Source organism: Budorcas taxicolor, chromosome 12 (genome assembly GCF_023091745.1).
Source record: "Budorcas taxicolor isolate Tak-1 chromosome 12, Takin1.1, whole genome shotgun sequence".
Taxonomy (NCBI): domain Eukaryota; kingdom Metazoa; phylum Chordata; class Mammalia; order Artiodactyla; family Bovidae; genus Budorcas; species Budorcas taxicolor.
This window is the reverse complement of record NC_068921.1, coordinates 21,031,531-21,047,432: the sequence shown is the minus strand read 5'-3', so window position 1 is coordinate 21,047,432 and position 15,902 is coordinate 21,031,531. Positions and strand designations below refer to the sequence as shown.

At 41.3% G+C, this 15,902-nt stretch overlaps 1 protein-coding gene across 2 annotated transcripts in view; it reads left to right on the top strand.

Annotated features, from left to right (window-relative positions):
• The first annotated feature begins 4,898 nt into the window (after positions 1 to 4,898).
• INTS6 (integrator complex subunit 6) overlaps positions 4,899 to 15,902 on the top strand; it is a 104,684-nt gene continuing 93,680 nt past the window's right edge. For both annotated transcript variants that reach the window (XR_008200318.1, XM_052649885.1), the window contains exons 1-3: positions 4,899 to 5,209; positions 5,639 to 5,716; positions 6,545 to 6,694. Coding sequence is in view for 1 of the 2 variants with exons in the window: in XM_052649885.1 (XP_052505845.1) it covers positions 5,099 to 5,209; positions 5,639 to 5,716; positions 6,545 to 6,694 (339 nt within the window). In the remaining variant the exon portion in view is untranslated. The remainder of the gene's footprint in view (positions 5,210 to 5,638; positions 5,717 to 6,544; positions 6,695 to 15,902) is intronic.

Below are 15,902 nucleotides of genomic sequence, written 5' to 3'. Positions count from 1 at the left end.
CCTCTAAGAAGACAGGTCCTGCTGTATCCTATCTGGGGTCTGCTGACTTATGAGTATATTTGCATTATCTAGCTGTCTTTCCATAATTACTGCTATGTTTTAGGCTCCTTTGTTCCACTGTGATTCTGATTCTCAATCTGGATATGTTCATTTTCAATACTCATCTTGAGTTGCCTAAGACTTCAACTATTACTGTGAAATACTGCTCGTTGGAAAGGTCTAATTTCTGTTTAAAAAAAATTAATTTATTATTTATTTTGTGGTGCCAGGTCTTAGATGGAGCCTGGGCCCCCTGCACTGGGAGTGCGCATTCTTAGCCAGTGGACCACCAGGGAAGTCCCTCTTGTTAACAGTGGTCTCTAGTAGCATTCCAACCACCACCACCCCCGCCCCGCCCCCGAGGATTGATATAATTATATAATTGGTATTACATAACATCATAAATTAGGATGACCAAAATTAAATTTCCTTATATATGTATTATTCAAATACTTTCTGCTGTATAATTTCACGTCTGATGTTTTTTATTACTTCACGTTTTCTGATGTTCTCAAACTGTCAACATCACTGACCGTTGTGGTCTCAAAGAGTAAAGCAGAGAACTGAGGAAATGAATGGTAAGACAGCCAAAAGAAACTTTGCTAGGTTACATATGAGGAACACTAAGTTCATCTGATTAGTCTGCTCAGATGGCACATCCAGATACCATAAGCCAAGTCACTGGCACATCATTATTTTTAAACTGTGTTACCCTGCTCAATTAGTTTTAAAATAATTTAAAAGGCTCTGGTTGGCTCCTACAAATGAATATAATTCGTCAGTTCTTAATTCTGTTAGAATAGCTCCATTTCAACAATTTAGGCTATTGTTTAAGCCAGAGTCACTAATCTTTGAGGGTTTTGTATAATTTATTCATTCCCTTTTAAATCAGGAGCCATAGCATTTGGGCAGCATTCCTTTAAAAACAGCAGCAAAAAGCATGTTTTCTCCCACATACTTCTTCCAACCAATGTCCTCCCAGAAAAAATTTTCCTAATCCCCCAGCTTGCCCCAGGATAGGGTTTAGCACATACTACTCCAACTAGTTTCCCCTCTAGCATTGCAAGAGCTCACTGTTTCTTCAGTTGAATCTGATGAAATAGTTGGCTTGCATTTGATGGGTTGTTTTAGAGATATAAGCCTACATATAACCAGAATCCTTCTGGAATCACATTGTAGAAGCACAGAGATTGGGTGAAGAGATTCATGTTTCCCATCTTATGCTTCCTGCAAGGCCTAAGCTCACAGAGTGGAACAGTGAGAGTCTCTGGCATTATTTTGCTTTCTCATTTTACATTTTTGTCAAACATAGTTGAATTCAAACAATTAAATAAGCATATGATGAAATTCACTGTTGTCTATATTGGTGCCACATTTATAGTTTTTTTTTTCCCCCCTTTAGTTTGCAGATTTATTTTAGGAGTTTTAGATAATGTAATAACTCCAAGGTTATGTGAATTTTTAGTTACTTACTGAGTACTACTAGAGGCTAGACACATACATTATCCTTATACTTTTAGGCATATAGTTCATAATCAGCATTATTTAAGATTCATCTGAACAGCCTTTTAAAAAATGAGGTGTCGAAGGCTCATCCCAGTTTTCCTGTATCACTGTCCTCTGGGCTTGGGGGTTTGGTAAATTCATTATTATTTTTAAGCTCTGTTGATAATGCTGATGCACATCTTCTGGCCCAGAACCACAGGTTTAAGCCGTCATCAACTAACAGCTTAATTGTCAACCAGAGTCACTAAGAATAAACTTGGCCTACTTCACAGTTGTGTCTAGGGACTACTCGTTGATGCTTCCTGGTTTCAGATGGCCTTTTGATTTGCTGTCTATGTATGTCCTGATTTCTTTCCTGTTTTGCCTCGGGGCTTTGCTGTCCAATACTTCTGGGCTTCTCAACTGGAATCCTGGTCTTTGATCTCAGGTGTCACTATAAGGGTAGTTTCTGGTTATATGTCCCAGGTTGGCTCCTTGGACTCGGCTCTCCTGATCTTTGTGTCTAATCCCAGGTCTATCATATACCTCCACTATGAACCTAGTGCAACCATCTACCAACTCCATGGAGTTGGGGAAGAAAGACCATGCTGGCTCCATTGGAAATGATTTCAAATAACAGTAATAGCTAAGGTCACTATTAAATCATGCTCATTTACTTCACTCTAGTTTGATTCCTTTCAAACACTACTTTGTACAAACTAAAAACTCCAATTTATATGGAAAAAAAATTCTTAGCCTGGCATAAAGACCCTCTGGACTTGACCCACCTTTCTGAATCTTATACTGTTCTTTCCGTATCTGGTACTCCAGCCTAAGCTGAACTTGATTGTTCCCCAAGAAGTCACTGTCAGTGCTGTGCTAACTTCCTTTCTTTACTACATTTTCAATGTCTAGAAGGGATTTTCATCAGAAGCTTCTTTTCCTTTACCTACATATTCAAATCCTATCAATCTTTTAAAGCAGTGTTTCTCAAATCTGAGAAATGTAAAAAATAATTCTTATTCTAGAGAATACATTTTCTGACAGGCAGGAGTCCATAGACCACAGTTTGAAAAGCACTGACAGAGAAAATGGGACAAATTCTATGAAGAGTTCTTTCAGTTGCAAATTATCACTTTGAAAAAAGAATTTTGTCTTTGTGACTTATAAAAAATTTGAATATTGTAATTAAAATAAAAACAAAAATTTTTAAAGTATCAAGGAACTCTTAATTCCTTATCTCCAGGTCTAGGATTCCATTTTGAGAAACATTGCTTTAAGGGACCACTTAAACTTACTGACCCTAGAAAATGTTATTTCCCCAGGGAAATAACATTTTCTCTTTTCTGAATTATTTAGTATCTGATCACTTTCTGTTCTGTAGTAGCTAATAATATATGGGCAACATTTTTCTGAAAAACCATAAGTTCTTTGAAGGCAGGGATATTTTAATCATTTTTAACTCCACTTAGCAAATACTGGATGTAATCTCTCTACTCCACCTTATCTTGTAGTCTAAATCTCTTAAAAATACTTTACTCTTCTATGGAACCTACTCACAGAAGTGTATTACTGAACTAGCCCTACTATAACAAAAGTTCAGAGAGAATCTTAAATGTTAGTAAAGTCTAAGTTAAAAAATTCAAAATTTAAAAAAATGCCACAAAACATGTTTTACGTTAACAGTAATAGGAACAATTTCTTTCAATGACCAGTAGCCAATTAAGAATTTCAGAATAAACGGTAGAAATGTAAGGCTAGTAGGGAAGACTTGTCTTATATGGGTTGTATGTCCCTAAGTCAAACTGTCGACTAGTATATTTGAGGAAACTTTTCCTCGGACATTTAAGATTATGTCATCTGGCTTGATGACAGGGGCTGGTTTTTAACCGAGAATGTCTTCCCTCATGCAGTATCTGGATGGAGCCTGATACAGTGTATGTGAAAGAGCACTGGAAGGGTTATGCAAAACCAATCTTACGTGTCACCTGGGCAGCCAAGTCAGTTTGTTTAAATAAAGAGTAATGGATTATGATTTGCCAGCGTCCCTTTTAGCTCTGAAAACTAACATTCGATGGCTCTAAGTAAATATGGCTTGACAGAGGTTACTTCTTTGGGTAAGACGGGTTATTTCCCTCCCAGTATAAAAAGGGCTATAAAGAGTTTATCGATATTTGCTTCTTTCCCGACTGTCCTTTTAGGGCCGAGTTGGTGGGGGGCGAATGGCTTATATCCTTTTCGGTGGGTCCTGCAACGAGAGGGGCACTGGCCAGGTCCAGCCCTCACCCTCGGTCGCCGCCCAGGGCCAAGCACGGCTGCGGGCGAGGGTTGCCCGTGGTCCCCACTCCCCAGCGGGAGCGGTGTGACTAGCGGAGATTAGTCCCTGGTCATAAACAACCTCTCACTTCCCCTCCCCCGCCCCGCCCGCGCCGGGGCCGGCCCTCCGAGGGCCAAGGAACCTCCTCCGACGACCGCCGGCCCAGAGCCCTCCTCTGGGGGGCGACCGCGGGCCTGCCGCTGACTCCTACCCGGGCTTTTGATCACGCTATACTCATCCCTCCTCACTGGCCCACAGGGAAGGGGTTCGCTACCAAGACCTCGGAAGAGGAGCTGAGGCCAACCTCCATTTCCCTTCCCCCGACCCCTACCACCTCCGACAGCCAAGGAGAGGCCGCGGTGCCTGACGCGCAGACTCACAGCCGCGGCGGCCCTGGGCGCGCCGACGCAGCCCCCGCCCCACGGCCCTTCCGTGGCCAGGCTCCGCCCCTTCCCGGAGCCCGCCTCCACGTCGGCCGGCCCGCCTGCTCTCCCCTCGCGCTCGCTCTCGCGCGCACCCGACGCCCCGCCTCTGCGCGTGCTCCATAACTGTTCCCGGAGCCGGCCTCCAAGCTTTCCCCGCCCCAGAGCTGTTTGAATATGCTAATAAGAGGCCAGGGGCCAGCCAATAGACTAGCGGGGCGGTGCGTCACGTGGCCAGAGGACGTGTCAGAGGGCGGAGCCGCTGCGGCCCCTGCCCGAGTTAAAACCGGAGTGTGAGGGAGAAAAGCGCTTCAGTAGCGAGAGGGGCTGAGAAAGTGGTGACACCGCCGGGGTGCGGAGGGAGTCCCTGAAACTTCTCCCAACAGCCCCAGGGCCAATCTCCCCTCAGCCCACTCCCCTCTTCGCCAGCTCCCAGGTCCCCACTCCCTGCGCCGGGGGTGGGGTAGGGAGCCAGGCCCGTCTCCCGCTGGGACACACACAGGGGCCGGGAGCGGGGACGGGACCCCCGAGGCAGGGGGGGAACGGACCGACAGACAGACGGCCGGGCGCCCGCCCCAGCGGGCAGGCAGGCAGGAGGAGGCGGAGGAGGCGGGGGTACGACGGGGAGGACTGGGTCCGGGGAGTTTCCTCTCAACTATCGGGGGAGAAACTCCCCGCAGCCGGAGGAAAGACCCAGACGGTGTTTTCCTCCCGGGGGCCGCGCTCCCCCGCCCGGCGTTAGCGGCGGTTGCCGCCGCCGCCGCCGCCACCGGCGCCTCCACCTCTACCATCTCTTTCTCCACCACCTCGGGCCCCGGTGTCCCCGGCCAGCACTATGCCCATCTTACTGTTCCTGATAGACACGTCTGCCTCTATGAACCAGCGCAGCCATCTGGGCACCACCTACCTGGACACGGCCAAAGGCGCGGTAGAGACCTTCATGAAGGTACCGACCGACCGAGCCCGGGGGGCGACCCCGGCCCGGCGGCCCGCGGGCGGCAGGGGTTGGGGGGAGGGCGGCCAGGGGCGGCGAGGCGGAGGTGTCGGGGACCTGACTGCGGGAGCTGCCGGGCTCGGGGACCCCCTCCCCCACCGCGCGGGCGGCCGGGCGGCCGGGCGCTGCGAGCCGGGCTCGGCCAGGGCCCGGGCTCCGGCCCCGGGCGGTGTGTGTGTGAGGGGCCGATGTGTGTGTGTGTGTGTGTGTGTGTGTGTGTGTGTTGGGGGGGCGGGCGGCCGCGGCGTGTGCGGTAACTGGGGGGGGGGGGGGGGTGCGGCGGGGCCGCTGGGCGCCCCTTCTCCGCCTGCTAACCTCGCCTGTGTGCTTTCCTCTCGCCCGCCCTGTTCCTGCTCCCGTTTTCCACCCGTTCTCCCGCAGCTCCGTGCCCGGGACCCTGCCAGCCGAGGAGACAGGTATATGCTGGTCACTTTCGAAGAGCCACCCTATGCTATCAAGGTAACAACCCTCGCCCTCCCCCTCCCCTTCCCCGTCCCTTCCTCTCTCGCCCTCCCCGCCCCCCCCATTCACCCTTCCTTATGCTCCCCTCCCCCACCCGCTGTGCTCTAGGCGCTGAGGTCTTTTCCCCTGCGGGCTCCCACCCCCTCCCCCCGCTCCGGAGCGTCCCGGCGCGGCGCGGAGTCGCCGGGCCACCGCCGTCCCCTCCCCAGCCCGGCCCGGCGGCGGCGGCGGCGGCGGCGCGGCGATCAACATGGCCGACATTTCCCCTCCGCGGCGTGAGCGGCAGCAATGAACTGTGGGGGATATTTATTCAAGTTAGCCCGAGTGACAGCCGGGCCCGGCCGCGCAGAGCCCGGGTTTGCATTAAAGGGGAATCGGCTCGAGGCCGGGGCGTGCCGACGGGCGGGGGGCTTGCGATGTGGGGTGGGGTGGGGTGCAGCGGGGCCGGGTCTCCGGATTCTCCCCGAGAGGGCCGCGGGGCCGGTGGGGCAGCTCCGGGTGAACTTCGGAAGTGCTGCTCACTTCTGCTTTCCACCAATACCTCTGCATCCCCGGATTTTTGGGCACGAGGTTGGGGAGTGCATCTCCCCGGGAAGTTATGAAGTATTAAGGCTGGTAGCCACGGAAAGCTGTAGAGCCAGCAGGTTTATTCTCGGCCACCTCTGGAAGAGAGTTTCTTTAGCAGAGAGACGGCATTGACACATTACCCCAAACCGTACTGTAAAGTCGAGCAGCTGCTTGGTGAACGGCAGATTGTTAACGACCGTCCGTGTGTACCTGGCCCTAAAAGATGAAAAAAAGAAATTCTCACATTTTTCTTTTCAGGCCGGATGGAAAGAAAACCATGCAACGTTTATGAATGAACTGAAAAACCTTCAAGCTGAAGGACTTACGACTCTTGGCCAATCCCTAAGGACAGCTTTTGATTTATTAAATTTAAATAGATTAGTAACTGGCATAGACAACTATGGGCAGGTAGGTTGAATATTAAGGTGGAAACACAGTTGATTTTTCTTTCTGTGGACAAGCAGCCCAGTCCAAAAGCTATATACTGTGAAATACAAATATGAAACATTGCAGATTAAAATACAGTATGCACATAATACAAAAGTGGAATTCTGACCACAATGTATATGGTTTTATAGCTCTCAGGTTTTTTTTGTTTGTTTTTTAAAATGTATTTGGGTTCCGAATTTGAATCTGAATGCTATAAAGTTGACATAAATTTAGTTTTAATCCCTTAAAGCTCACTCAGGAAATAAAAGGAAAACATCCTGTTTCACCACACTGCTTCTCTGATGGCCTACCCACTGGCAACTGCAACCCTTGCAATGACTGACAGACACTAGTTAATTAAAACGATCTTAAAATGTTAGAGGAAATTATCCTATTTGTTGCAAAAGGGCTTAGTTTAACTGTGTTGTATAACAGTTCTGAAAGGTGAAAAGATTTTCACTGTATAAAGGTAAAAAGACTTTCAGTGTACTGGCTAAGTACATTAAGATTTCTCAGCTTTTGAAGTGTGTCCAGTAAGCCACTGCAGGAAGAATTCTGAAATCATTCTTGAGGTAAATGGCAGGTTCAGAATTTTGTTTTTAAACTCCCAACCCTTGAAAGAGAGGCTGTTGGAAAATCTGAAAGAACCCTTCCTTTCTCCCTGAATTCCCCCAGTTCCTCGAATACTCTCGCTCTTAGCTGTTTGAAGATGAGACAAGATACTTAAATCACATGATGGTTCACTATGGGATAATGCAAGGTGGTCCATTATGACACTTTTTGAGATGACTGGCCCAGGAAGTAAAAGATGACAGTTTCTGTGTTGTGCAGAGCACCATTACCACAGTGACACGTTTTGGTATACATTTTATTCTTTTCACAAATTCCATGAGCCACACTTTTCATTAGTTGCACAAGTTTCAGGGAAATCTTCCCACAACTACAGCTTTTGGGTTTTTTTCTATATAGAAGCAGAATTGTTCTTTTGTTTTAGAAATGTGTATGCTTTAGTTCTTAGGGATGACTACTCATTGCCTAAACATCTTTGGAAATGGTTGAATGTAGTCCTGTTGCATTTAAAGTATACATTTCAACTTGGAGTCAGTTTGTTTCTGTTTTTATGGAATTGTACTTCCACTGTTTAATTAGTAAATGTGTATTTTCTTATACAGTAATTTTTTTGTTTCCCCTTTCTATGCTGCTTTATGTTTCAGCTGTTAGTAATTTAGGGAGATTTGCCATGAACTTTTCAGTTTGTTTCTTTAAAATAATGGTTTTATTTCCCTTTCAGATTCCTTTGTTATCTGTAGTACTATGCAGTCTTAGTGCTTAAGGTCTCGATCTAAACTTTGAGTTCAAAGTCAGATAAGAAACTTGCCCTTACTCAGTTATCCTTATTTCCTTATTATTAGATATACTTGTTGTTAGGTTGTCAGTGTATAGCAGAAGTATTAATTTTCTGTTTTTCTGCATCACATTTCATAAGTGGGAAAGACTCTTAGACATATTTACTTCCTACCTCCTATTAAAAATATTTCTTAGGTGTTTCCTTGGAAAAAATGGTCATGGAGAGGCTGAGGACATTTGTAACTTAAACCTATATTTTCTTTTTCACGATTGTCTTCCACCCGGGAACACTAAAGTTCTTGTCTATAAAGTTCACGAAAGTTTGAGGTTGAATGTGGTCCTGCTGTGCTCTTTACCACTTGCACCAAGAGAAGAGCCTGGAGATAGGGATGTTTTTGAATGTCAGGATTTATTGATTCAACAAGGGGTAGAGATTATGCCTTTTAGTTATTTTGATGAATAAGTGAAGAGGCAAGGAGTAATATCCTGAGTTGGCACATAAAAATGATACTAGCATTAAACTAACTTAGGAAGCCATAATTTTCCAAATGAAAATGACGATTGAGTAGCCTTTTAATTAGAAGAAAATGTCTTTTCAGAAGCTGTTTTTCATCATGAGGCTTTTCTCTTGCTGATTTAAATACATATTTTCTTGTTTTCTTTGTGAGATTGTCTGCCTGTTTTTTGTGGAGTACCTGTTTTCTGTAACCTCAATGTTTCTACATTGAGTACTTCCCCTCTCATACTCTGTCCTAGATCTGTGGAGCCCATAGTACTAAATACTTCTGTATAATCTCAGTAGTTGAAGGAAATGAGAAAAGGTGAGCTAGATGAAAGGGCATATTGAGTTTATAAAGCATCTAAAAACCTTTATATAAGCTTCTGAAAAAGTTTTCCCAAAACACTTAAATGGGGTTTATATATATCTGCATATTTATACAGATACCTCCACACGTCCGTGACACCCACATACGTGCACATACGGGTTTCCAGAATCAATTCCAAGAGTTTTTAATGTCTATTGCATAAGTTTCATTAACATACTTAAAAATAAAACATGTTTGAGCTATTAGCTAGTATAGTAAGAACTTGCAGGGCATCAGCAAGGTTAAAGTGGCTGAGAAAAAAAATGAGCATGAATGTTTTCTCAAGCACGTTGGATATCTTACTAATAAATTCCTTGCATGTTGAAGTCCTTATAAATAATTTTGACAATTAGTACCATTTGCTGATATTTCTTACACTCATGGGATGATGTGTAGTCAGTTTTTCTTATAAATTTTAGTAACAACTTAGTCAATTGCTTATCATTGCAGCTAAATCTGATAAATTTTTTTTTAAAACATGTGTTCACCAGGGTTTCAAATAATGCTGAGTTTTAAAGAGGCACTGAAAATTTGATCCTGCCTTAATATCTGTTGGACATGTATATCTGATTAAAATTTCATATGTAGATTGGTTTATTTTTCATACTTTAGCAAGTTCTATTATTTTCAACATTGTTTAAGTTAGGTTCCAGTTAGGTTTAGCTTCTAAATATTACTCTGACCTGCAGTTCATCATTTTTGTCACTGGACTGATTCCACATTCCTGCTACTCAATACACTAGTACTGATTCAGTTGTTCCAGGACTTAGAATGGTACCTTCTTCTCTATACCTTTGGTGAAGACAAGCTTTGAATAATAACATAAAAGGAGATAAAATATGTGTTTGATTTTTTGAGGGATTTCTATTCCAAGTGTTTACCTCATTGAAAAATGGCTTTTAGACAAGATCAAATTGAGTGAATCTCAGGGAGAATAATGCCAGCCAATTTTATTCTTCAGCATAAAGAGCTATTTGTGAACGAAGCAGATAATTCAGGTAGATTTCTAGTAATACTGCTTTTTTCTCTTCACCAAAGCGGTAGCCATTTAGTTCTCGGGTAGTATGTATAAAGGTTTCTCTTTTAACACTGGTAGGTGAAGTAATGAAAACTTGATTCCCATTTGGGTTTTTGGTTTCCTTTAGTCTACCAAGAAATGTATAAACAGTAATTTGGTATTTATTGACCTATAGATATCTTTTCAAAAGAAAGTAGATTATTATCCTTGAACATTCTGTGCTGAAGTCCCTGAACCTTTTTTTCCTACTTTTTAAATTTAAACATGTAATAAATATACCATCCTAACTATTTTTAAATGAACAGTTCAGTAGTGTTCAGGTTATTGTGCAGCCAGTCTCCAGAACATTTTCATCTTTCAAAACTGAAACTCCTTTCAAAACAATAACTCCTTATTTCCCCCTAACCCCAGCCACTGGCAAAGAAAAGCACCATTCTACTTTCTGTTTCTATAAATTTGACTGCTCTAGAGATAGCTCCTGTAAATGGAATCATAGAGTATTCCATGTTGTAGCATGTATCAGGGTATCATTTCCTTTTATGACTGAATAATATTCCATTGTGTGTATATACCACATTTTAAAAGTTTCCTCTGTGCATCCCACGTTTTGCCTGTGTGCTAGTGATGGCACTTCAGCTGCTTCCACCTTTTGGCCATTGTGAGTAACGCTGCTGTGAACGTGGTGTGCAAGTGTCTCTGGAGATCCTGCTTTCAGCTCTTTACATCCTGAAGTAGAATTGCTAGATTGTTTGATTATTGTGTTTTTTAAAAATTTAGGAAAAGGCCATATTGTTCTACATAAAGGTTACACTATTTACTACTCCACCCAGTATTGCACAAGGATTTCAGTTTCTCCACATCCTTGACAACACTATTTTCCTTTTTTCTAATATTAGCCCTTTTAATGGATTTGAGTTATCACATTGGTTTATTTGCATTTATCTAATTATTTAATATTGTACATCTTTTCATATGCTGGGTGGACATTTGTATATTGGTTTTGGAGAAATGTCTGTTCAGGTCCTTTGCTTATTTTTTAATTGTTACTTTTTTCTGCTGTTGATTTGTGGGAGTTCTTTAAATATTCTGGATATCACCCTCTTATCAGATGTGCAGTTTGCAGATATTTTCTCCCTTTCCATGAGTTGCCTTTTCACTCTGTTGATTGTCCTTTTTACAGATGTTTATTTTTGATGTATTCCTATTTATCTTTTACTGCCTTTGCTTTTGGTGTCATATCCAAGAAATCATTGCCAAATCCAATGTATTCACGCTTTCCCCCTGTATTTTCTTTTTGGAGGTTTACTTTTACATCTTAACATTTGTGTCTTTAATTCATTTGGAATTAGTTTTGGTGTATGATATAGGGAGTAAGGGTCCAGCTTCATTCATTTGCATTTGGACATCCAGTATTTCCAACACCATTTGTTGAAGAGACTGTCCTCCCCTTTGAGGGGTCTTGGAAAGTCACTGAAATTATTTTCAATAATTACTGATGGATAGGGGCAATGGCACCCCACTCCAGTACTCTTGCCTGGAAAATCCCATGGACAGAGGAGCCTGGTAGGCTACAGTCCATGGGGTCGCTAAGAGTCAGACATGACCGAGCGACTTCGCTTTCACTTTTCACTTTCCTGCACTGGAGAAGGAAATGGCAACCCACTCCAGTGTTTTTGCCTGGAGAATCCCAGGGATGGGGGAGCCTGGTGGGCTGCTGTCTGTGGGGTCGCACAGAGTCGAACACGACTGACACGACTTAGCAGCAGCAGCAGCAACAGGGCCCTCTGCAATCAAACTGGTTTAAATGTTCTTTTCTCCATCTGTAATTGTGTAAAGGAAGAGCAGTGGCTAGGAATGTGAAAATGGAATTTAAAATCTGACCTTGACATTGAATTACTCTGTCACACTGGACAGTCACTTTACTACCCTGTGCCTCTGCTTCTTTGTTTCCCAAATTGCCAGTAATGAAGCCATTTATACCCTTATAGAGTCAATGAGAGGTTGAAATGGGATGATACGGTAAAATGTACTTCAAAAGTTATGAAGTGCTCAGTAGATACAAGACATACTTTTCTCTCCTGAAAAAATTATTTACCTCTAGTTTTCTATTATTCTTCCCTGTTGAATTGGAAAGTACAGTGATAAAAATCTAGTGATATTTAAAGCTCATATTTATTACATGCTTTGAAATCTGTAACATATTAAATATATTTATTTTTGGGGGGAGTGAGCTTTGTATTGCTTCCTAAGGGAAGCAATGTGAAAAGTAAATATAATGTGATCAAAGTTGTCTTAATGATAGTTGATAAGCATGGGATAAAGGATAGGATTTTTTAAGTGTTAAATGAAAACAGGATGAATATAGTTCAGTAGATAAGTCAGAAAGTCATTCTTTTATAGGAATGTAAATTAGAAAAGGAACCCTCAGAAGACAAAAGCACATATTTTAGGATTCTTTCAAATAGGGAGCTCCCCCTAGTGCGTTTAAGATGATACTTACACACGTTTGATTTGCAAGGAACTTTTGAGGAGTGCATCTATTGGGTAAATCAAGGGATATTTTAATAAGGTTTGACTGAGCTCAAAGTAGTGTAACATGGCTATGATTTGTTTCCTGTTGAGCAGTAATTTTGAAGGTGGTAATTTATGACAGATTTCAAGACCCAGGTTTTATTTTCTTTGAAAACACTTGCTATAATTTGTCTTCATCATTTTACATGCTAAATCTATTTTCTAAAAGATAAAAAAACTACCTTGGTAATGATGGTTTTAAAAGAAAATGAAAAAGAATATCCTAAAGACATTGCATTCTTGATTAGAAATTATTGAAAATAAAAGTACAAAAGGTGAAAGTAATATGTTCCATTTCTTCAAAGAGAATATTTTCCCTTTATGCAAAAGAATGTCAATAATTTAGTATTAAGCTATATATGAAAAATTATATACATTAAATTATGTTTGAACTAAAAGACCAGAAACAAATATTTGAATGAAAGAATATCACTTACTCAATTATTTTCAGTTGCTTTAAGTCATTTATGGTTAGAATTAACTAAAAGTATTGTTTAGCTATGTTCATGTTACAGATTTCTGCAAGGAGACTATAATATGTTAATTTTCTTAAATATTTAAAGTTATTTTTAGTCGTCATACTCCACTCAAATTTATACTTTTATAAATTGTTTTGGTGGATATTTTTCCTTTAGTGGATCAACACTAATGTATTATCAGCACTGTTTTTTTTTCCATTTTATTTTTTACTTTTCTCTTTTTAGCCATGTGGCTTGCAGCATCTTAGTTCCCTGGCCAGTAATTGAACCCTAGCCCACAGCTGTTAAAGCGTCAGGTTTTAACCACTGGACTGGCATGGAATTCCCTGTTTTTTTTTCATTTTAAAGAAGTAATTTCTTTACACAAACTTCATTTTTGTTTAGCCTTATTATTAATCTGCTTAATTTAAGCACGGTCCCAGACCATGGAATACTGAGTTTTTTGAATTTTGTCTTTATTCCCTGATCCCTCTTCTTTCTTCCATCTTTTTTTGTTGAGATACGCCTTAAATATATGTAGTATGTGTGAAGCTTAGTGAATTTTTATATACACTCTTGGAAAAGCAAATTGAACTTTTTGCATCTATTGACAGAACTTTTCATTAGACTTCCTGTAAGTATTACTATAGTTATTGTTTTTTGGGGCTTTAGAACTGAAAGTAACGTTAGACTTCACCTTCCTTATTTTATAAGTGTAGAAGGTAAGACCCAGTAAAGTTAAATGCTTAATTTTGTCACATTATGAAAGATTTCACATTATGAAAAAGAGCAGTTGGTTATGAAACAAGTCGTGCAGATTTTATTAGTAATTTGTATTTTATTTAAAAGCAAATTTTATTTAAAGGTATAACCTGTAGATGTGAATCCCTTTGTGTGGTGGGGGTTATATCTGGAGCTCTCTAGTGAAATACGCCTTCTTTCAATTCCTCTGAAAAGCAGGCATTTCGTTTTGTCATTGTGTTGCATTTAGCTTTTCTTGTAATACCCTGTTAAAATACTGTTTGTTACATTCAGTTGGGTTTCCTTCTGAGTCCCTTGTCCCTCCCCACTCCCTGAAAAATACTGTGAATGTGGGGGATAGTTGACAGAATTTTGCGTGTGTGTGTGTGTGTGTGTGTGTGTATTTGATGGTACTTTTTGATTTTGTACTCCTAGTTTACTAAGTTTCTGATGTAGTTAATACTGTGTGTGTGTGTGTGTGTGCGCGCGCGTGTGTATTTGATGGTACTTTTTGATTTTGTACTCCTAGTTTAAGTTTCTGATGTAGTTAATACAGTGTGTGTGTGTGTGTGTGTGTGTGTGTGTGTGTATGTATTTGATGGTACTTTTTGATTTTGTACTCCTAGTTTACTAAGTTTCTGATGTAGTTAATACAGTGCTATTACCCTAGTCAGTCAGTTGATTTCTCCAGTGTCATATGCCGGCCAGGATTAACTATTGTAATTATAAGTTTTTACCTGGACAGTTTGTAATTTGTTAACTACCAGTTAGTTTCCTTTGATATAAGATCCTTTTGAAAATCTCTAGGCATTGTTTCTAAAATTGAGAAAAATCTGTTTGGCTCTTCACCCAAGTCGTGTAATCTCTGAACCTCAGTTTCCCTATTAGGAAAATAAGAATGGAAGAATCTTAACTTGTAGGATTGTGGTGAAGATTGATAAGCACTGTAATTTGTTAGTGTAATAACACCTATTACCATTTCTGTGAATTTCCTTTTATTTGAATTTAAAAAACAGGAATTGTAGGTACATGGAGTATTTCATCCAGAGTTTTAAGAACAAGAAATGTGATAGGGCAAGAACGAACTGCTTCATTAGGACTGGCTGTGCCAGGCTCTGCTGCTACTAGCTGATGTTGTATTGACTGACAAGTCCCTTAACTTTGCTTACTTTTGTCACCCACAAAATGGTGATCATACCAATTGAAAATGTTTTTAAGGATTGAAAAGAACATTTGTTAATCATCTAGCAAAGTACCTGCTTAGAAGAACTTTTCTAATCTGCAGCCTTTGAGAAAAAACAGTAAACGTTTTTGTATAACGCAACATGCGTACATCACAAGAAGCTCAAATTAGCTGTCCAACAGTTGCAGCTCAAGTGAAATTCCTTGCCACTGGGGACATAGTGGGTTTTGGTGTTGAATTGAAGCTTTCTAGATTTCTCCAAAATAGTTTTCCCTGAGTGTTACGAAAGTCTTCCCCGGCCCCCCAGACTCTAACTTGTTCAGAAATGTTTTGATAACAATGAGTACTTCAAACCCAATATGTTTTTGATTTTCAAAGCAAGAAAGGTTTAAGCTTTGAGAAACTTTGGACCTTAGACCATTTTTAGGGCTTTGTAGCATTGTATTTTAGAAATGAGGTTATGATGAGGTGAAAGATGTTCTTGTGCAGAAGAAAAGTCAAATGGAAAATGTACGATCCCTTTTATTGTTGGTAATTAGGTTATTTGGGATGAGCCTGGTAAGGATTACTTTATGTGATGATGTTTCTGTTAGGGCCTATATGATTTGAAATTTGATGTATTGAGAGATAATTGCACCTAAAAAGTATTTTTTTAATTAATTTTTTTAATTGAAGGATAATTGCTTTACAGAATTTTGTTTTCTGTCAAACCTCAACATGAATCAGCCATAGGTATACATATATTCCCTCCCTTTTGAACCTCCCTCCCATCTCTCCCCATCCCATCCCTCTAGTTGCTGTGTGTGTCAGGAAACTCAAACAGGGGCTCTGTATCAACCTAAAAAGTACTTTAACTTAAAAATTTTATAATAGAATTAGTTGTAATCAGAGGACGAATTTACATTAGCTTGAGTGAGTGAAAGTTGCTCAGTCATGTCCGACTTTTTGCGACCCCATGGACTGTCAGTTCTCTAGGACAGAATACTGGAGTGGGTAGCCTTTC